Genomic DNA, 21,786 nt, shown 5'->3' on the forward strand with positions numbered 1-21,786 from the left:
TCACAGTTGAACCAAACGGATATCTTCCAGGAGTTCACAAATGCAAATATTCCGTAGGATGGCCCCTGATCTTGACCTCTGCAAAACACCCCCTCTGGATACATTTCCTGCCTTTTGGAAGATTTAACAATAGTGATTTCTCTGCTCCATATTCGCCAGCCAGGCCATTTTGAGGATGTGTGTTATGTGGGACTATAGACATTGCTAATAGCTGTTTTGCATTTTGTTTTTCAGGTGCTGGGCATCGCTGTTACAAACAAGGTAAATTCTAAATAATCTGCCCACAGATCTTTGCCTTTTCTATACCCAAGTTGCTTGTTTAAATTGCTCAGAGCTTGATTTCCTTGCTACATCAAGTAGGAGTCCTGGCTGCTCTGGTGTAAGTGGCCCTGGATTTCTTTCATGAACCTGGGTTTTCTCTTCTTCTGAGGTGGGTGCAGAGCCAGGGTCCTCTGCCTTCTGGGGTCTGTGGACACCTCTCTCCTCTCCTGAGGCTAGATTTAATTCCTGATCTTTATCTTCTGGACTCTGGTTCTTCTCTCCGTTTCTCATCCACATCCTCTTGTTTCTCCTTCTGGATTATGTAGGACATGCACCTAAAATTAACCCTCATCCAGAACGTCACGGATCTTAGCTGTGCCATTTTGGAAACCAGAGACTCCCAGGAGTTCGAATTCTCTTACAAACTGGAGCTCCTTGGCTACATGCTGGTGAGTGATGAGGAGCTTTGAGGACTGAAGTACAAAGGAGTTTGTTGTAATGTCATAAGACTGGTTTTCCAGGTAGATGTTGTTTTATCCATTGGCTGTGACTGTACCACTGCAGTCTCATGAGCTACCTGCACGGCACCCAGAACGCTGCTGGGTCCACTCTGAGCTTGGCAGAGATGCCGACCTATTGTGGGCTGTAAGTGGCAGGAATGGCTTGTGTCTGGCGAGTTATCTTTCTGTCCTCTGTATAGCCTGCAGATGGCCCTACGGTCCATTTCTGAGACAGAGAGCCTGCCGAGCACGGTGTCTGTTTATTACAGACCTGGCATATGGCCCTGTTTCAGGGTGTGAGAGGAAGGCCTCTCTGCCTTTCAAATCCATTTCCCATTTTTTTAATTTCCCTATTCATGCATTTCAGGACTTCATTAAACAGGAACCACTGGATTCCCTGGCATCTCCAGTTCGCTACAAGGCAATTCTTGCCATTAGACATCTGAGGTAGGCTATTTTCTGCCATATTTCCTGGCACTGGGACGTCTTCTTTGTTAATTCCTGAGTGCCAGGTTGGGAGCAGTTTGATGCCTGCTGGGTTTGGCTCACATGCTGCTCACCAGCAGAACTTTAGTTCTTGAGGGTTTGAATGTGTCCATTTGGAGGTTTGTGCTTGAAAGACACAAACTTGGAGGTTGTGGGGCATGCAGTACAATGCAGGAGAGTTCAGATGGGGAGGGAGGTGTCTTGCTAGCTGGCAGGGGGAAGGAAGTTTGTGGGTTTCTCTAAAAAGGGGACTTGAAGCTTTAGCTTTACTTCTCGATGAGCCAGTACTTAATAGAGGGGCAAAGAGGTGCTCAGCTGCAAAGTGAAGGGTTGTTTGCATTTGGGGGTTTAGATTGGGACAATCTCCAGTCATTGGACCCATTTCTTTTACTTGGAGGTGGTACTGAGTCTAATGCATGACTTTTCTCTCTCTCTCTCTTTCTTCTGCCAGCAAACTCAAACCATCTTTGACCTCGGAGGAAAACCATGAGCTCCTTCATCAGTGTTTCAAAAGTTTGTTTCCCCTCCCTCCCTTGGAGAAGATGATGAAAGAGGAAGGTGAGACAGCAAAGGACGCTCTGCCTATACAGGTACGTGACAACAATTCTCCTCAGGCACCATCCACTGTATTTCTGCCCGGCAGGCACTGGGTGATGGCAGTCACACACGGCCTCCCTGGCAAGGTTATGGTTCGCTTTCCCCAGCCCCCAGTCCCCCCCCCACACACACACAAATTGTCTGTGCTGAGCCTCACTCCTTCTCTTCTGGTTTCAGTCACTGTACGTAGAGTCCTTGGAAGCCCTTGGGAAGCTAATGAAGACTTTGCTGGAGGAAGAACCAACCGCACACTGGTTCCAGGAAATGTTTCAAGTGAGTAGACCATTGAACCATGGTGGAGAATGTTTATTTGTTTGTTTGTTTGTTGTGTTACTGCAGGGAAGAGTCAGGGATTTAGGGGGTCAAGCTTCAGTTGTGGAGGAATTTTCCACAATGGAGTGAATTGTTGGCGAAAAAGCACCAAATTCTTCCTGGGATAAGCAGGCATGTGCCCCGCTGAAATCCACAGAAGCTATGCCATTTTATGCCAGGGCTGGATTGGGACCAACTTCTTACAATGTAGTTGACACTACTTGGACCGGCAAGAAAATCACCACTGCAGTAGCCAAATCCAAGAGAACCAGCTGAAACTGATCACTTCTTCAAAGAGGAATTCATTCATATTGAGTTAAGCCCTGTGTACGGAAACTCATCCAGAGGAGACTTCCTGTTCCTCAGACATGAACAGAATATCTTGAAGAGCTGAGGGGTGGGGAGTTTGATGCACCTTCAGTATAAAAATGAAGTTCTAAAAGGAGCTGGGCTGGGGGGACTTCTCTGCTCTTCTTCAAATTAATAAAAAGAAATGCTCCTCTCTGTCATTTGGCCACTCCACGTGGGAGAAGTTGCCCAGGAAACAGAACACAGCAGCAGACATCAAACAGCATGCAATGTGGTAGACAGCTCCCATCAGACAGTCTACGGGAGACATCACGTACACGGGCCCAGATTCATCTCTCATGTAACTCCTTTGGCTTTAATCACTCAGAGGTGAATCTGGTCCCTGGGACTTCCATTAGACATGTAATTCCTTCACTCCATGGAGGTCGGATGCTTTGGAGAGGGATTTTAGTGACAATTAAACCTGTTTAAGAGGAACTTTTGGGAGGGATTTTCTGGTACTAACTCTGTCCATTCCCCTGCTCTACCATCAGCCACTAGAGACATGGCTCAGTTCAGAGAAGGAGTGGGAGAGAGAAAGGGCCTTGCAGGCCACCATTCAGCTGCTGACTGCCTATCAAGAGACAGTTCATAGCACAGTGAGTATAGCCTTCCTCTTCCTTGAGCTGACGTCCCTGCTTATATCCGATCTGACACTCAACGCAAATGCATGAAAAACGCTTCCAGGGCAGCAGCTGGGATCTCAAAGTGACTACGATCCCTCTGCTTCCATAAGAGAGAGGTTTACACAACAATGCTGTGACCACACTCCGGGCAGATTGCAAGAAGTAGAGGGCAGACAATCCCCCAAACGGATGGCTTATTCTAGAATTACATTCACCAAGTCAAAAGCAAAAGACCTTCCACCCTAGTTAACCAAATGCCAAACACGGTCCCCGTTTGGCATTCCAGACCTAGGCTCCCATCTAAACAGCCAGTCTAATATAGTGAGGGGTTACTGAAAACCTGATTCACCATATGTGAGGTTCACTCATCATCAAGGACCAGATGCTTATCCCCAGGTCAATGTGAATCTCAGGTCTTTCCCAAATAGCATGCTGTCAGCCAATCTTTAATAACTAAATTGAAGATTTCTTCTTAAAAGAAAGAAGAGAGTTACAAATGGTTAAAAGATCAATATCCATACAAGTGACTGTCAATGTTCATAGTTCAGGATCACAACAGTGATGGAATAAACTGCTGGCTTGTACAAGTCTCTCTGGAATCATCCCAACAGATCAGAATCCAAAGGCAGCTTAGATGTAAAGTCTGTTAGTTTTTCCATGCATTTTCCTGGTTCTTTCAAATGATGATTTGGAAGCTCTCTGTCCTATGGCTTACACTTTCCCTGTTCAAAGTTTCAGCAGACTAGAGATGACAGGATGAGGCCCGAGCCTTCTCTTTTCTAGCTATTCTAGCAGGCTGACAAGCCTACCTCACAAAAATGGTTACAGCAGGACCTTCCCCCGAGAAAGAGTAGGCAATGCAGATCGCCTCCTGTACTTTGCTTTGAAGCTAATCTTCTATTTCCTGTGCATACACAGTAAACTAGTTACTCATTCGCATAAGGTGATTAGCCGTTCTTCCATTATCACACAGAGAGTTAAGCTGAAGACCACGTAGAAATTACTAGTTTCCTGCAGTGTCTTACATCTTTGATTTTAAGGTTAACTGAACACCTTGCATACATAATGAAGACCTGAAAGGGAATGAGCATCTACAAGCTAATTTGGTTCCATTGTGAAACTTCTAACTGCGTATAGATCAACACAGACAAATACACTTAGCATCTATTGTTCATTTTTGAATGAGTTGATGATTACTAGTCTAATCCATCTCTTTGAAATTCACATGCAAGTGAACTGTCTTGATACAGTGGAAGTGCCTCTTGTTAAGTTATTATGGGTCATACACAGGTTGCCTGGTCTGCCAGTGTCACAAATGCATTCTTGGTTCTTATGCTCCCAGGGTGGTAAAGGAAAATTTCTATTTAACCAGCTAAGAACATAAAACCTAAGAATGGCTAACCTGCCTCCCGCAAAAGAATGGTTCATCTGGCCCAGTATCCTGTCTTCTGACTGCATTGTGTGAAGAAATGCTTCCTTTGGTTTCTTTTAAACCTGCTGCCTATTAATTTCATTGGGGGACCCCTTGGTCTTGTGTTAGGTGAAGGGCTAAATAACACTTCCTTCTTGACTTTCTCTACACCAGTCATGATTTTATAGACCTCTAGCATATTCCCTCTTCGTCGTCTCTTTTCCAAGCTGAAACGTCGCTCTTTTTTAATCTCCCTTGGGTGAGAAGTTATCCCATAGGCCTAATTTTTGTTGCTCTTCTCCTTATTTCTTCCCATTCTAACACATCTTTTTTGAGATGAGATGACCAAAACTGCACGCAGTATTCAAGGTGTGGGGGTCCTGTAGATTCATATCGTGGCATAATGCTATTTGCTGTCTTCTTATCGATCCCTTTCCTAAGGGTTCCTAACATGTTGTTAGCTTTTTTGACTGCATGTTGAGCAGATGCTTTCAGAGAAGTGTACACAATGACTCTGAGGACTTTTTCTTGAGTGATAACAGCTAATTTAGACCCCATCCGTTTGTATGTACGATTGGGACTGTCTTCTGATGTGCATTACCCAGTAGAGTACAGGAATTGGAGGCACAATGTTACCAGACGTGCCCATTACTTTGGGGTAGGTTCATTGATTAGGGTTACTCTTTTGGGGGCGGGCACGTTCTGTACTTCTATTAATGTGCTGCTTATGTCACTTGTGTGTTCACGTGGCACTCTACTTCTCCCTTCTGCAGGTGCCCTCCCAGTGGAGCTACCCTGCAGAACCTAGGACCCCCAGGGCTGGGTTCCTTCAGCCCTAGAACTAGATGAACATGCGTGTGCACACGCACGCTAGCAGAGCAAGTCTGAGCGGACCAGGTCCATCAGCACTCTCCAGCTGATCCCCCTCATATGTCCCTGTACTCAATGGGCTGGGGTAAGGAGCACTTTCAAGCTAGTACTCTTATGCGCCCCTGGTCTCAAGAGGCTGGTTTGAGCAGCAATTTCAGCTGCTCCCCTCTTATGTGCCCCAAGTTTAACACGTCCCTATAACACTTTCACGTTACACTTGTACTGGTAGTAACACACTTGCATGAGCAAACCCCACAGTATTTTTGGGCACTACCAGGATCTTTAGCTTAGGTAAAAGAAGGCATTGCTGCAGAAGTAAATAAGGGGAAGCGAAAATACACAAAATTGAGGTAGGAAATTCAGAGAGAGGGAGAGAAGCAACCAGCTGAACCATAAATGTTATTTACTGAATAATAGTGATAACTACAGAAGGGGGGCTAAACAAACAACAGTCACATTGTAAAGGTTAATACATGGGGTAAAAAAGAAAACAGAGCCGGGGGGGATCTCACCCACTCCATAAGGCTTGAACTGGTCGGGGTTCCCAGGTGATGGTGGTAGCTCAGGGTCCTGAGTGCTGGAGACAGGCAGAGCCCCCAGCACGATCAGTCAGGAGATGGAATCCCAGTAGAACTGATGCAGAGTTTGGGTTTATATATCAGAACCCTCACTTGGGCATAGGTAGGGGGTTTTGTAGAGAAAATACAACGGTTCCAGGGAGAACACTAGATTTGTTTATGGGTAAACTGATGATTCAAGGGTTTTCTTTAGGCTAGACAAGAGGAGCTGATTGCTCTTGGCTATGGGTGGTGTTTTCTTCCAGGGAGATCACACAGCAACTAGGCTGCTTCGGTATTTGGGGATATTAATTCAAGTTTTATTACTAGAATTGGTCTGATAATTGCTGAGCTGGGTGCGTGCAGGCGTAGGTTCATTAGCATCTGGAGCAGGGATTCCCATAATGCAGTGCGTCCCTGCTTTTCTGGTCCCAGAGTTCAGTGCGATTCTCTGTTCCTCATTCTTTATGCCAATCCCTGTCCCATCTTTCATGCAGATGAGGCTAGGGGAGTTGTCTCTGTTCTTCATTCTGTATGCAAATGGAGATGTCTTAATCTTGTCACCCTTGTCAGGAGGGGTCCAGGTGTGTCTCCCAACACCCTTCACTGTTCTCTACAAGCCTTTTCTCTGATGGGTTTTGGTTCTAACAGAGACTGGTGGAGGCGGGGTGTGTCCTTCATGAGTCAGACAAGCTAGATACTGTGCTCTGGTTTCCCAAAAACACAGAGATGAGTGGTATCAAGTCCCCCCCGTTGATGGGGTGCTTGTGCTGAGCGAGTATCCCAATCACATCCTTACTCCGTGGTACTGGGTCTGATCTTCCATGCATTGCAGCTGCCGCATCAGTCATGGTATGCAACAAACCAGCAGAATCAGACCAATTGTTAGTATAATTTGGAAACCAATGATCACCTCAGTGGGGTGAAGCATGATATTTAAAAGACCTGTTGCACTGGGGCTCCGCCTAACCAAAGTCTCCCACCGAGAGTGATGGCCTGTGTTTTTACCTTAATGGCAATGAGACCCATTCCCAGTGAAATGGGGGAAACCTCCTTGTAGAGCTCAGGAGAGGCATTTAAATGTTGTACGGTCCATATAGGCACAGTAAACTTAATATCTCAAGTAACAATGGTGGTTACATAATCGAAACAGCGATTAACATAAGGCACCATGGGTTGGACCCAGTGTTCATTAATCAATACAATATTACATCTTGTCCGTCCACACACACACATATGATTTACCAACTTAGACAATAACAAACCCCCTCTTCCTTCATAACATTCAAGGAACAGTGAGACTTATTCCCAGGTTACTCATTCATCCCAATCTTTATGGCTAGGTCCAATCAAGCGAGCACATGCAGGTGCAATGTGAGAGATATTCATGCCCTCTAAGTGGGTTTGAACCTCCTTCAGAGAAGTCTGAGATTGAAGAACCAAATGTTCTTGTTGATCCAATTTCAACACATGGGGTCCTGAAACTGGGGCTCTTAAATGTCAGAGGGGAGCAAGGTGTGTGATCAGAGGGTTGAAATTTAAAACTGTTTTTTGTTGTTGGCCTAATTCCCCTCTGTACAAACCGGGCTCATGAAATCCCTCCGAAATGGCAATATGCCTGTAGAATTTAAACCAAATTGCTGGCATGAGCTTGTGGCAATGTGTGTCCTTTAATGAAACTACCCAGTCTGGGGGACCTTGCTGAATCAAGTAATGTCCAGCTAAAGTCCAGTTCAGCGGTTCCCAGTTTACAAGGAATCATGTGATATTCTTGCCTGCTGGCGTGATCAGAGACAGCATAGGGGCATGGTTGTTCCGCAAACAGCAGAGGAAACTAGGGCTACCCTGCACCTTTCACCAGCCAGGAGGCTGTCACTGGGTGTGTTTGTCCCGTTCCAACTGGTAGTGATGCTGCAGGGCCAAGGGGTTGCTCCCATTCCCACAGAATCCATGCATGTGGCACAGCAATTTTGCTTCCTGGGCTTCAGCTGGCAAGCCCCTCCAGAGGCTCAGAGGGAGCCTGGACAGCATCAGACTCCAGACACTTATGAGGAGCAGGGTGATGTTGCTCCAGTGGGATGTCATGGCTCCTGTAGGGGACTTGTGAGGGGGCAGAGAAGAGAGAAAAACTTCCCACACTCCCCGCCTATATATTGGGAGACTCTGGGATCAATATTACAGGGTGAACCTGAAGCGGTGACCTACGTGAGGGTGGCCATAATAAGTCAAGGACTTTTCTGGCCTTTTCCTACCCTAGCATCGGGGTACGCACTGACCAGCCCACTCGATGCATATTTTCCAACGGCTCAAAGCTGTTCCTTCTTGCTGGCCAAGAAGGGTGGCCGACAGGATGGAGAAGACAGTCTTTAGGGTCAGGTGGTTTATCCTTCCATTCTTTGAGCTGTGAAGAATGAAACCATTTCCGCCTGGGTTTTCCCTTTTTCTTTCATTCAGGATTTCTATCTGACAAACCCTGGGGCTGGCCTGATTCACAAGAGAGCAGCGGCCCTCCCAGGGATGTGTAAAGAGCTGCTTAGCAGTGCCAGAGGCAGTGTTGGTTTTCGTAGGGATAGCTTCCACCCTGGATCTTTCTAAAACAAAGTCAGTGGATTTATACACAGTTAAGAACCTTTGGCAGCTGGAAACTGAACCAAATTTCTCAGCACCTACACTGTTGCTTGCTACAGGCAATGATTCATTCTGAACTAACTCAATCAACTCACTTCCACACCCTTCAGTTACAGCAAACTGCTTGCAAAAGCTAGCATGAGGTTTTATTCCTTCAGGAGCACTTCTAGGCAACAATTCATTTTCTCCAGAAATTTTCTCCTTTCCCTTTTCAGCTAGGGGTGGCTCTACAGAAACATCTTCCTGAGCATCTTTCTGGGTTTCAGTTGAGTCCAGAACGACTTCTGAGACAACTGACAAATCCTCAGGCGGCATAAACTGAGAGGTGCCTTCTGCCAGCTCCACAGAGAGAACCCTGGAGACATTCTCTCCCGTAGCAGTTAAACCGCTTTTCTGAGGAGACCAACAGTTTGAACTTCCCTCCCCCTTGTCACAGACCACATGGCTAGTCACAGACAAACACTGGGAGACTGGGATGGCTTTTTGAACATGCAAATTACCACTCCCAAGAGACAAACGTGGGAGACAGTTTCTCACTTATCATCCATTCCCGGGGTCCAGAGGCAGTCTGTTCCCAAGAGTCTATGCCTAGGTCTCGAGCATCTGCATCACAAGGAGAGGCGCATAACTGAGCCAATTGGGTTAAGTCCATGCCAGCAGCAGAGGGGTACATGTGCCAAACACAGGCCAGCCATGCAAGGGCTGTGTCATAGCTCAATGGCCCCAGTCTCTCAGCAATAGCCTTATCTACAAGCACGGAGAGAATATTTTCTTCATTTCAGTTTATTTAACCAGTTCTGTTCAATGACTAGTTTAGTCAAAGTTAAGAAACCAAGTACTCGGGAAATGTAAGACAAATCAACTAGCACTGTGAAGTTAATGAGAATGAATTAAATCCTAAAGAGGATTAAGCTACAGCGAACTAAAACCAGTTCTGAATCAGAACACACACACACACACACACACACACAAGGATTTCATTCACTTTAACTTTGCAGCTTTCATTGATTTGTTTTAACTTTTCTGAGCCTCCTCTCTGCGGTAGGGTCAGCCTAGTGCTAGCACATGGGCTACATACAACTGTTAAGAGAAAAGAGGTCAGAGAAAACAGACATGCACACAATAGAAGCTGCTAAATTTGCACAAGTGAGTAGGAGACTTGTGGTGGTTACTGATTTTTGTGACTTAGCAAGAAAACAAGCACAATAGAAGAGATCAGTGATCCTGCATGGCAAAACATACTGTCCATTACTCTGACTAGGATGTTTAGTTCTTATTATATATCACAATACACCATAAAATATAAGTCAATGTCCTGTCATCTGCTTTAGAAATACATACAGGATTAGTAATAATGAAACCACCATTCTTACTTCCCAGTAAAGATCTCAGAATGATAAGGCTTGCAAATCAGTGAGGTGAACTAGTTCCCACTGTATTTTAAACCTAAGGTACCCATACAGAGTGCAGTGTAGCAAGACACTTTGATATTACCATGGGACTGATGTAATGGGTAGAATACTGGTTTACAATAAGAGTGAAATTTCCCAGACTGGTTACTGTTAACAGCAGCATGGGAGCAGAGTTAATTTTATTTCCCTAGAAAGGGCCCGATCCTTCAGTTCTTACTCAGCATGTAAGAGGGTGGAGCATTTGCCTGAGAGAGGCCAGAAGGATCAAGCTTCAGTTTCCCTGGCAGTCCAAAGAATGGATTTTAATTCTGTTAAAAGTTAATTTCCTGCAATAGTTTGCATCTCAGCTCATGTAATAACCACAATTTATACGTTCTCGTGATAACATTTTATATGCGAGTTCAATCATGGGCTTTTTGCATTAGGCACAATGACCTACTTTTAACCATGTAAAAGTGAATTCATGATCTGATCTACCAGCTATTTCATCAGTCACTCTGCTGTTTCCCTTTGCTAGTGTCATCTGTAGATACATCTTGAAACATGACTGTTTGTGGTCTGCTCTGCCGATCTGCTGCATCAAGCTGGCCTAGTCGGAACGAAAGAACATTTCCTGTGCGGAGCTAAGATGGCGTCTGTCCCAATGATTTATTCCCGTCTCCTGAAAACACTTGTGGTCTATACCAGCTGTAGTGTCAAATCTCTGATACAAGCTAACTTGGATAGACCAGTAACAAAAACTTTCATACACACAGAATCAGTCAGCTGTTCCAGTTTTATGTGGAAAGGATCTCAGAGTCATTTCCAAGGGCTATTTCTATGAGCGTATCGATGAAATTGAGTGTGATAGCATATATAAAGAAAGTGGAAACCTTCATGTGTGTTAAACCTATGCATAATTAGAGGGTTGTGCACTTTGTTGCTTCTGTAGGCTAAGCTCACAGCAGACACCTGGCTCCTTGCATTCTTCCATCCCTGCCACACGCTCCCTGTATCTCAACCTGCCATCCCCCTCTCTATTTCCGGGACTCCCTGTAACCCCAACACCCTCCCTTATACAGTAGGATCTTAGAGTTACAAACACCAGAGTTTTGAACTGACAAAGCAATCAACCACATGCCACATTTGGAACCCGAAGTATGCAAGAGCGCGCACACATACACAGAGTACAGTACTGTATTAAATATAAACTGCTTTAAAAAAAAGGGAAAGTTTAAAAAAAGATTTGACAGGTAAGGAAACAGTTTCTCTGCTTGTTTCATTTAAATTAAGACCGTTAAAAGCACCATTTTTCTTTTGCATAGTAAAGTTTCAAAGCTGCATTAAGTCAATGTTCAATTGTAAACTTTTGAAAGAACAACCATAACATTTTCTTCAGAGTTACAAACATTTCAGAGTTATAAACAACCTCCATTCCTGAGGTGTTTGCAACTCTGAGGTTCTACTGTACCGCAAGCTCTGGTAGACAGACAGACAAAATGCAACAGAATTGCTTCACTGGGGCAAAAATGTCTGAGATATGCACAGTTCTGTCACTTGCGTAAAACAAAGAGGAGCAAAATTTACAATGTGTTTTATTCTGCATATTAAAGAGGGCCCTGATCCTAAACTGTGACGGCCGCTATCTTGGCAGACACCTGGGGATTGAACCTAGGATTTCCAGAGTTACAAACAAGCATGAGCTGCTCAAACAGAGAGTGTGCTAAAGCTCTGCAGTTGGGGTTATAATAGACTCCTTTCCTCTGCAGATCACTCACCAGCACTTTGCAATTGAAGTTACGATTGAAATGATGACTGAAGGACTACTCCTGTGCTTAAAGTTAAAGTTGCAGAATCTGGGCATGAGTCTGTAGGAGTAATCCAAGTGTTGCATAGAGCTGGTGCTCTATATAATCTCACATATAGGTAGTGAAGATGAAGTTAGCTTTCATCAGAATCCCAATCTAACTTTACCAAAACTAAAGCAAGTGGTAGGAGAGACAATGGACAAGATAGGCTAGGTTCAGCCCTGAGTCACTCAACTTCTACCAACATAACTCAGAAGGCAAGGACCCTGGTGCTCCACAGTCTAACCAGATCAACTTCTGATACCATGATACCATGTTACAACAGAAAAAAGATATATTAGAATTGGGAAAAGTACAGAGAAGGACAACAAAAATGATTAGGGGTATGGAACAGTTTCTGTATGAAAAGAGATTTAAAAGATTGGGACTTTTCAGCTTGGAAAAAAGACAACTAAGAGGGGATATGATAGAAGTCCATAAAATCTTGACTGGTGTGGAGAAAGTGAGTAATGAAGTGTTATTCACTCCTTCACCTAACACAAGAACCAGAGGACACCCAATGAAATTAATAGGCAACAGGTTGAAAACAAACTAAAGGAAGTACTTCTTCGCAAAACGCACAGTCAACCTGTGGAACTTGTTGCCAGGGAATGTTGTGAAGGCCAACACTATAACAGGGTTCAAAAAAGAAATAGATGAGTTCATGGAGGATAGGTCCATCAATGGCTATTAGTCAAGATGGGCAGGGATGCAACCCCATGCGCTGGATGTCCCTAGCCTCTATTTGCCAGAAGCTGGGAGTGGATAACGGGATGGATCACTAGGTAATTGCCCTGTTGTGTTCATTCCCTCTGAAGCACCTGGTACTAGTCACTGTCAGAAGACAAGATACTGGTCTAGATGGACCATAGGTCTGACTCAGTATGGCTGCTCTTATGTATAAAAACATTGGGAGGTGCGGGGCTGGGTGGTGGGACACACCTCTTTCTCACTCCCATCTAGAGATAAAGAAAGGGAAGGTGGTCGTGACCACTCTGGGGCCCTGAGCTCCCAAGCTGAGAATCCATGATCACAGGAGCGATCACAGGACTTGGTACCAGCAACTCACAAGCAAGTGCACCTGTCCACATGTCAAGCATAGCATTGTACAGTAGGGGTATGTGGCTGGTATTGTCAACGTTCAGTTATCGATCTTTGGATGCAGGGTGGATGAGGACACAAACACAGAGTAGAGTTTTGTCTGAAATAACTGAACTCTGCATTCCACTTTTGGTTTTTCAATGCAACCATAACTCTGAATCTCTGGAATTTCACACATTCATGAATTGATTTTTTTTATTTTTAAACCATAATTTTCTAATAAAGTTTTTCCCTTAAATATTTGATGCATATTTATAACTTAGTAGCAGATTAAAGAAAACACTATCAACTTGAAATCACAATTTTGTCTGAAAATTTTATACCCACTATAATTATACCTATTTCTCTCTGTTTTTTGCCAGGCTCATTTACTTTGTGTATTTGAGAGCATTTTGAGTACGGTCACTTTAACACTTTCCAGTGCAGTGTCAATTATTGAATCATTCTCATCCTTGCTGAAATAGACAAACATCAACAGGGGAGCAGAAAAACAACATTATTGAACAGAATATAGTTTTTTAAAAAGTCAGAACATAATATTTAAGGGGTACTCTATTACCAACTGGCCATGTTTTAAAATTACTTAATATAAACAAAACTCTTTAAATTGACAGTGTCCCTTTAATGAAGTTACTCTTCTTGGAATAGAACTTGTCATTTCATCACTATATCATATTAGCGGCCTGATCCAAAGCCCACTGAAGTCACCGGAATCTTTCCAATGTCTTTTGGATCAGGCTCAGACAGCTTATTTTCTACACAGTCAGTTAAGCTCCTAAGTATCACATTTCTCAAAAAGGAAAATGTTCTCCTTGCCTATGGTGAGAGAGTTAGGAGTCCTGTCCTCCTTTAATGCTCCTCCTGTTTAAATATTGAGTTTCCAGTTACAGAACTAAGTTAAGTGACCTAGTCTTCCTGCAGCCTAACCATTAATACTAGACTTCAGAAGGACAGGACACAGAGCGCCAACCTCACTTCCTGTTTTCCCCACTTCCCAGTCAATAATGAGCATGTGGCTCCCAAAGAGCTAGGGTTTGGAAGGCAAGTGGATGAAAGAAAAGCCAGATTCCTACTAACTGGACATACAACTATGAGAACGAATATTCATGGCCATCCTATGTCCCCTTCACAAATGGTGTCCCTACCCTCTGTTTGCCAGAAGCTGGGACTGGGCATCAGGGGATGGATCACTTGACAATGACCTCTTGTGTTCATTTCCTCTGGGGCATGTGGCACTGGTCACGGTCGCAAGACAGACTACTGGGCTAGATGGCCTTTTGGTCTGACCCAGTATGGCCCTTCTTATGGTCTTAGATTCCAGCACTGATCACTGATAACTCAGTTAGGGATCTTTAAACGAAATGATGGATCTGCTTCCAGTCCACTTTTAAGTACCAAGGGTGGCAACTCTGCTCTAGCAGCCGCACCCTCACTGATGCCAAGCAGAGGTCTGATGATCATATCGGCCCTCTGTAATCAGCCAGGGATTTGCACTTGAAGCTGTCATGCTACCAGGAAACCAACAGCCACTGCTCATTGACCCCAGAGTGAGGTCAATTCAGGTGTCTAGAGAGGTAGATGTTTCCAACAATACACTCCAGTTATACCAGTAAAGATAGGTCTTTAGGATGTCAAAGCAGCTATTAATGAATGGAAACAGAATGACACTTACTTTCTCTCCGCACCCCACCTTAACATGTTCTTGGACCTTCCTGCAGAAAGAGCCAGGCTATTAACCCTTAGGAATGATCCCAAACTGTCTGCTGCTTAAATGAAGCCCTACATCTCCTAATAAAGCTGTGGGATCCGTGTTTTACCAAGATGAATGCAATAGGTAGCGGTATATACCTGTCCATCGGCAGACGTATGCTGAGGAGGCTGGAGATCACTGCCTCTCGGTGATGGTGAGCTAGAATGGACACTGCCTCCACCAGGAACTGCCTCAAGCTGCCCTCCTGGATAGTAGGCATGTGGCGATATAGTATAGCCAGGATATCTGGCACCTGGAAGGAACAAAACCGGAAAGAAATGTCCCTTTTTCTTTCTCTCCATTCAGTCTACAGAATCAAAACCTTTATTTAGCCATTTGCTGCTTTTTTAGAAATGCCTCACTTCAAGAAACAAATGTTCAAAGACGTCTGCGTAACTTGAAGCCACACAAATTGCCCACACACGGCTGTAAAAATTAACACTGACACACACATAGACATACCAGGTAATTTAATGTGGTGGTGCCCAGCTATGCATTACATAAACCAGTTCACATGCACAAAAGGCGGCTTTGCTTGCCCGGATTTTGCAGGTGTGATTTAAGCAGCCAAATCTGACCATTTGCCTCGAAGAATGCAGAGCTCATCAACAACCACAAGCACAAAATATGCAAGTGCTTTAAAGACAGTGTGCAAATGCCTGGGACTACGAACAGGGGACTACCTCTCATAGTCATTCCTAGCCCTTCACATCTTCAAAACACTGTGCAAACATGGCAGTTCTGCTGCGAGGGTTCCCTGCCCTGAGGCCTTTCACCAGCCTTGTTAGAAGATTTGTGGAGAGCTCCTTTCATCTAGCCCTAATGCACTGGGCTCCAGAATAAGGCATATAAATAGTGGATCCCAAAGACACTAGAGTTTTCTCCCTCCCTCCTCCTCTTCTTAAAGGGTAGGTCTACACAGCAAAAAAACCCCACAGCACTGAGTTTCAGAGCTCAGGTCAACCTGGGCCTGTGGGGCTTGCACGATGGGGCTAAAAGTGGAGCTGTTCCTGCTCGGGCTGGAGCCCAGGCTCAGAAACCTGGCAAGAGGCTGGCAATAGCCCAGTGCTCTTTTTAATCCATGTAGCCCTTAGCCATAGGCCTCCTAATACCTGGAGGCCTCCAAGTGACAGTCATTCTGTCTTCTTGTATTTTCCCCAGAGTCTGTTTTCTCAAGCCTTTCTTGGCTGAATACTGTGGCAACAAGCTAGACCAATAAACAACCAACCATCTTCCTTTTTCCTTGGATTATCTCGGTTTTCTGCTGTTGATTCTGCCATTGCCTATCTTAGGGTAGGAACAGAGATGGAATCGAATTTATGTCTGAGGGGGAGAAACAGCAAGATTTTTCTTCCTTACACATGAGGGCAAAGATCAAAAAGCCTAGAGTTTAGGCAGAAAAGCTCTCCAGTTCCCAGTTTTACCTTGTCCAGCGTGGCATCCCCACACTCCTTCAGGATGATCTTCATCCACAGTCCAGCTGCCATGGCACAGGTGGGGCTAGCAGACAGCAGACCACCCAATGTGGCCGCAATAAAGTCTGTGGCCTGTTCTGAGGGAAAGTACTCACTAACAACCTGGGAACAAATCAAAAACAGGAGAGACCGCAATGATGTTTGGCTCCAGCACTTTTAAAAATGGAAAAAAAGATACCTGCATCAGCAAATGGTGAATTAGCCTCCTGTCTAGCTCGCCATTTGGGATTACAATTCTCTCTCTAGTCTATAGACTACATTTTTGTCTTCTACACTAATGATATCAGGTTAGAGGCAAAGACTCTGTTGCACAGTTAGCACAACATTGTACTGGATATGCAGGAGGTAAGTTTCCCCTTTGTAGTCTCTTACATACACTGCATCTTTTTACAGCATATAGAAGTCAGTCAAGAGAGGCGAGCACACAGATATCGGTAAAGTCAAGGAAATGTAATACAGCTACAGCATGAACAATACTATTGACCTGTACCACCATCTGCTGGAAGACACAGAAAATAAAAGCAATTGGAAGTTGTTCTTTACTCCCTCGGGACCAGATTTACGCTTCTTTACACAGATATACTTGCAGGGATCAGCCACTTGAAGGAAACATTATCATAAGCACCAGACCAGTGCAAGACAAAAAGGGGACCTTCCTTACATTGAAGAGTAATCCCACAACTGAAGAAAGAGCAGCAGATACCAGTCTTGCCATAAATGTAGCACTGCCTTAGGCATGTGCTGATCTTCAGCTGGGATTGGGAAAACGATTTTCTCCCTCCCCCAATTTATGACACTATACTACACAACTGGCCAAGAGTATTATGGCTCCCTCCTCTCCTCTCCTCTCCTCTCCTCTCTCCGACATCTAGTGTAGGCCCCTCGGATATTTCACTAGAAGGACCTTGATCTATGTGCCTTGTTCCATTGTTCTCGTTCCTTCTGTCAGCTATGGTTTTGGTTGTACTGAATATATGAGTATCTTCTCTCCCTATTTTGTGTCCAGATATATTAGTATTTTTCTTTGCTGAAGGGAAGAGGGGATAGTGGAATTCAAAGTTGAAGAAGAAAAAAACAGTCTAGGGGAGTTGTTTCTTTTTCTGCTTTCTTGCAACGTACAAGAAGGTTTACAGGGGTTTTTTTGAATGAAAGAAAGGGAAGGGGTTCTACTTGTTTTTTCACTTGAGAAGTATCAAGAATGTCTTCCCTGTTTTGTTGGAGCTCTCCTTTAGAGGAATCAGAGTTATGGATTGGGAGCTTTCAGCTATAAATTGAAGGGGTTAGGAGTTGATTCTTCCAATCGTTTGTTAGACATTTGAATCAAATGCATCTTAACAGAAACCAAAAAGAAAGCTTTAAACACTGTAATTATGAGGGGAAGTGATTTTTATTCAATCACGTTTCACTTCCTTAGTATCTGTGACATCAAAACCTACTAGTCATCCATAGCTCCTCCAAGAAAAACTGGGAAGATATGACCTGAATTTCCATTGTAAAGAAAGCAGCAGACTGGTTTATTTATTTTTTTAAAAAGGAACCCACACGTTGGGCCTTTTATTACATCAAAACTAATTTTCTTTTCCTTTGCAAGACACCTTTAAAACAGACAGATGGCTGTTCTCTCCAATATAATAATTTTTTGGTCTGGTTTTCTGGGATTTTGCTTCTTTACTGATAAAAAGACAGGCCTAACTGAGAGACTGAACCCATATTAGGGCCAAATTCTGCTCCTCGGTTACATGAGTACGTCGTTCCCAGACTAGGGCCCAAATCTGTGAAAAGAAGAGTAAATCTGGTCCCGAGGGAGTATCGAACAACTTCCAATTGTTTTTATTTCCTTGTCTTCCAGCAGACGGTGGTACAGATCAATAGTATTGTTCATGCTGTAGCTGTATTACACTTCCTTGACTTTGGCTTGCTCTACGATAATTTTATATTTGTTATCAGGGCCAACCCCTCAGCTAATGTAAGTCATATCATTTCATTAAAGTCAAGGAAACTTTGCCAACTTACCCCACCTGAGAATCTGATCTTTGCAGTTTAATACCAATCTCCTTCTATATTTATAGGGAATCATGTTTCCGCAAAGGGATTAAATCTGATGTCAAATCATTTCAAGTTTCAATGTGTTTAACAAAGATTAACTGATTCAAGTTAACATACCTGGAGGCCCAGATATGTTACAACTGTTTGTTTAAGAAGGGGGTTGAATCTAAGCCATAAAAACAGCTCCATATCTGCACCACAGTTCAGGAAAGCAGCCCTATTCATCATAGCCTATGAATGATGTAAGCAAGTTCTTAATATGTGGATCTTAGATCATGGTCATAATTTAAAAAAATTAATTGACACAGCTGGACACCATTCACATTTGAAACATAAAGTTGCTTAAAACTGTCCTAGCTTGAAGTGCTTTGAAACTGCTTCAGGAAATGTGGTTCTCTTACAAGTGTAGATGTGAGGTTGCATATATGGTAAAGCCATGTATACAGAATACATGCTGATTTTAATGGTACACATTTCCTAAGCACTTTACAGAATATTGAATTGCTTATTTTTAAATCCTAATCAGAGAAAAATTAAAATGATTTGTGCAAATAATTGAATTCTAAGGATTGTGTAACAACAAACACTCGTATTTTCTAGATCTACTGAGAGCTAGCTCTGAGAGAACAAAACAGTATTTTCAGTGTTTATGGTTCTTTACTGAAGCAGGTCTATTCTTTATCTAAGAACAGGAAAACAAAAGAATTCACAATATTGTTATCCCTTTTGACCTGAGCAATTAGTGAATATTTTGGGTCTTGTGAGCTGTTTCCATTAGGGGGAGAAATGGATGATGGAGTCAGGTATTTTTTTGACACAATCCTGCTTATTTACAAAGAATGTACACAAAGTTCTATTTCCCTAACGACAGCAGGAATAGTTTCTTGGTTCACAATTCCAAGCCTCTTTCTATCCAGCAGTCTACCCAAAAGCTCTCTCTCTCTCTCATCCCCATCCCCCTGCATTTGCATTCAGACCCCAGTGAAAGCCCCTTCCCCTGAATGGCTCAACTCCTATTCCAGCTTTACTTGATGGTGGATTCTATTAAGTCAGCCATCTATTCTACAAAAGACCTTGATTGTTTTTACATTGATCCTGAAGAAAGGACAACTAGTATGCCCACCAGCTTCAATAAGGCTTCCCCTTTCCCCAGCATAACTCCCTGTTTTCATGTTGTTTTTATAAATCTGTATCTTGTACACTTCCACAAAACCTACAGCATTCTTTTATTTTTACTAACTTGAATCAGGATATTGAATGCATACTTTCAGTTACACCAATGTAAATCTGTGTGTAAGCAGAGTCAGGATGAGCTCCACCCTGACATCTGGTGGGGAGTTGTGGCAAGTTGTGGAAAAGAACGTCAAGGGCTGATCTCATCTATGTTGCCGGCACCCAGTGCCGAGAGGCTAAACAACAGCTGAGGTTGGTTCGCTACCCGGTGTGCTACACCCAATAATCACAACGGGGTGGAGAAGCAGAAAAGTTTATTTGCAGCTGCAAAAAGGTACAGGGAGAATAGAATCTCAAATCCTGCACACAGAGCAGGAAGTTACACAGGCTTTTATACATCCTTTTTCCCAGCATACCTATCCAATCGCAAGCTGCCCTAAGTATCCATTTCGCCAGCCAATCCAGTTTCCAGCTAGTTTTTTTTGTTTTTTGTATTATTTGTTAAACTATACATAAAGCTGCTTTATTTAGCATTTTTTTATATATTTGCCTTGTTTGGCCTTGCTTAGTTTCAGGCAGTCTGACTCTGCAACATATTGTTGCAGATTCTTAGCATAACTGCTGTGAGTGCCTCCAGGCCGGGGGGCCAAGGACACTTGGGCCTAGTACGCAGAGCTGCTGCGAGTGCCTCCAGGCGGGGGGGGCAAGGACACCTGGGCCTAGTGTGAGGGGGCTTTATTGACTCTCGTGGTCTTCCATCCCCTCGAGTTACCTAGTGGCCATGCCCCAATGTCCCCAACAACTCTTTCCTTTGAGAACACTTAACAACCTTGGCTTTGAGTTTTTTTACTTGGGCTACTTATTTTTTTATAATAGGACTTTGCATAAGCACTTTGTGATAGCCCTGAAAAGAATGACTTATTAACTTTTGCAAAAGGGCCCTAACACATGATACTGCACAGCATAATACCAGTAATACAAGCAATACAGGAAAGAGAAGTTTTAATAGCAGGCTAAATAAACCACCAAGCCAAGACGACAAACCCCAACCTGAAAACAAGGTTTGCAACCAATCGCTCTTTGGGGCAGTATAGGCAACCTGTGCTCCGGCTCGGGCATGGGCCTTAGCCTGTACCACTTTTTTATAGATTTTATAATTGCTATTATTTATATATATATAACATTGGGGCCCGACGAGGGCACAAACCCCTCCTTGGGATGCCAAGAGATAGTCCAAAGCCAGCCTATTTTGGAGGGAAAATGTCCTGAGCTGCTGTACCTTTTTATTTAATGTTTTTATTGTTGATTTTAAATTACTAATTGAGTTTTTTAACTTTAAGGCCATTTTTTTAAGTACCATTTGCAGCCTTACAGTATAGCGGCCTATGCATGCCATGGCTGGCCCGGTAAACAGTGGCGCTATTCCCAGTACAGAGCACCCTACCAGCTTCTCGGTTGTGAGGGAATTTTTTATATTGCCCTTCAATGCTGTAGTCAGTCGCCGCAGGGGTTTTTTTTGTGACTCAACAGAGGTGTCTTGGGCATTTTTAATTTTTTTTTTGGGCAGTGTGGCAGTTATTGACAGATGAGGAACTCCATGAGCTATATAACAGCTACCTGTCCAGTTGGCTGGCAGCACCTTGTAAGCCTTTCGGCCACATACAAAATAGTGACCCTGTAGGGCCCAGTAAGGACTGTTTTTTAAGAGGATTTTTGGGATATTTAAGGCTGCTTTGGCTGCTTTTCCAAACAGTTCATATGCCCCTAAAGGGGCATACCATCCTCCTGATTGGGTACAAGTGGGGGCGTTTCTAATTGTGCCGTTCAAATTACACTCGCCATAGGGACCACTACAAACCCACCATTGGCTTGCTACGTTGGAGATATTAACTGGACGGCAAGTTATATTTCCAAACCTTTCTTTTGTGGTAAGATTATTTGTAAGAGTTTCCCTAAAAGGGGAGGAACCATTACACCCACACTGTTGGCCTCCCCTTTTGGTCTTTACCCAATACCCATCAGCCCACTGTGTAATAACACAGGAGCTTTTTCCCACAGGACGCCCATAGTGATCAGATTGGTTTCGGGTAAAACATAACACTCCCTCAGTGAGTACTGCAACTGAATACTCCTGGTCCTGATAGGTGGCTTGCTGTAAAGAGGTCTTATTCCAGAACGGCGAGTCCGTTCTTTCCTGTTCTTTGGTGGCGGCTCATTCTGCTAGGGTCAAGGGCAGCATGTCAAGGGGCATTCCCGTTTTGGGGGACAGTGGAGTTGGAGCACATACCCAGCAATCAGTCTGGTGTGTTAAAGTAGCAACATGGTGCGCAAGCGAAACAAAGGAGTTATGCTCCCGATATGCACAGTTTGGAAATACCAATACAGAGAATAACAATGTTACCCAATT

General features: G+C 43.8%; 1 protein-coding gene across 1 annotated transcript; it reads left to right on the forward strand.

Annotated features, from left to right (window-relative positions):
- The first annotated feature begins 233 nt into the window (after positions 1-233).
- LOC114018286 (maestro heat-like repeat-containing protein family member 2B) lies at positions 234-3,491 on the forward strand. Its single transcript, XM_037887695.2, has 6 exons — positions 234-261; positions 588-710; positions 1,129-1,208; positions 1,699-1,837; positions 2,022-2,117; positions 2,999-3,491. The coding sequence occupies exons 2-6, from the start codon at positions 591-593 to the stop codon at positions 3,176-3,178; spliced, it is 615 nt and encodes a 204-aa protein (XP_037743623.2). The 5' UTR covers positions 234-261; positions 588-590; the 3' UTR covers positions 3,179-3,491.
- Positions 3,492-21,786: the final 18,295 nt, after the last annotated feature.

The sequence above is a fragment of the Chelonia mydas genome, chromosome 20 (genome assembly GCF_015237465.2).
Source record: "Chelonia mydas isolate rCheMyd1 chromosome 20, rCheMyd1.pri.v2, whole genome shotgun sequence".
NCBI classification, from domain to species: Eukaryota; Metazoa; Chordata; order Testudines; family Cheloniidae; genus Chelonia; species Chelonia mydas.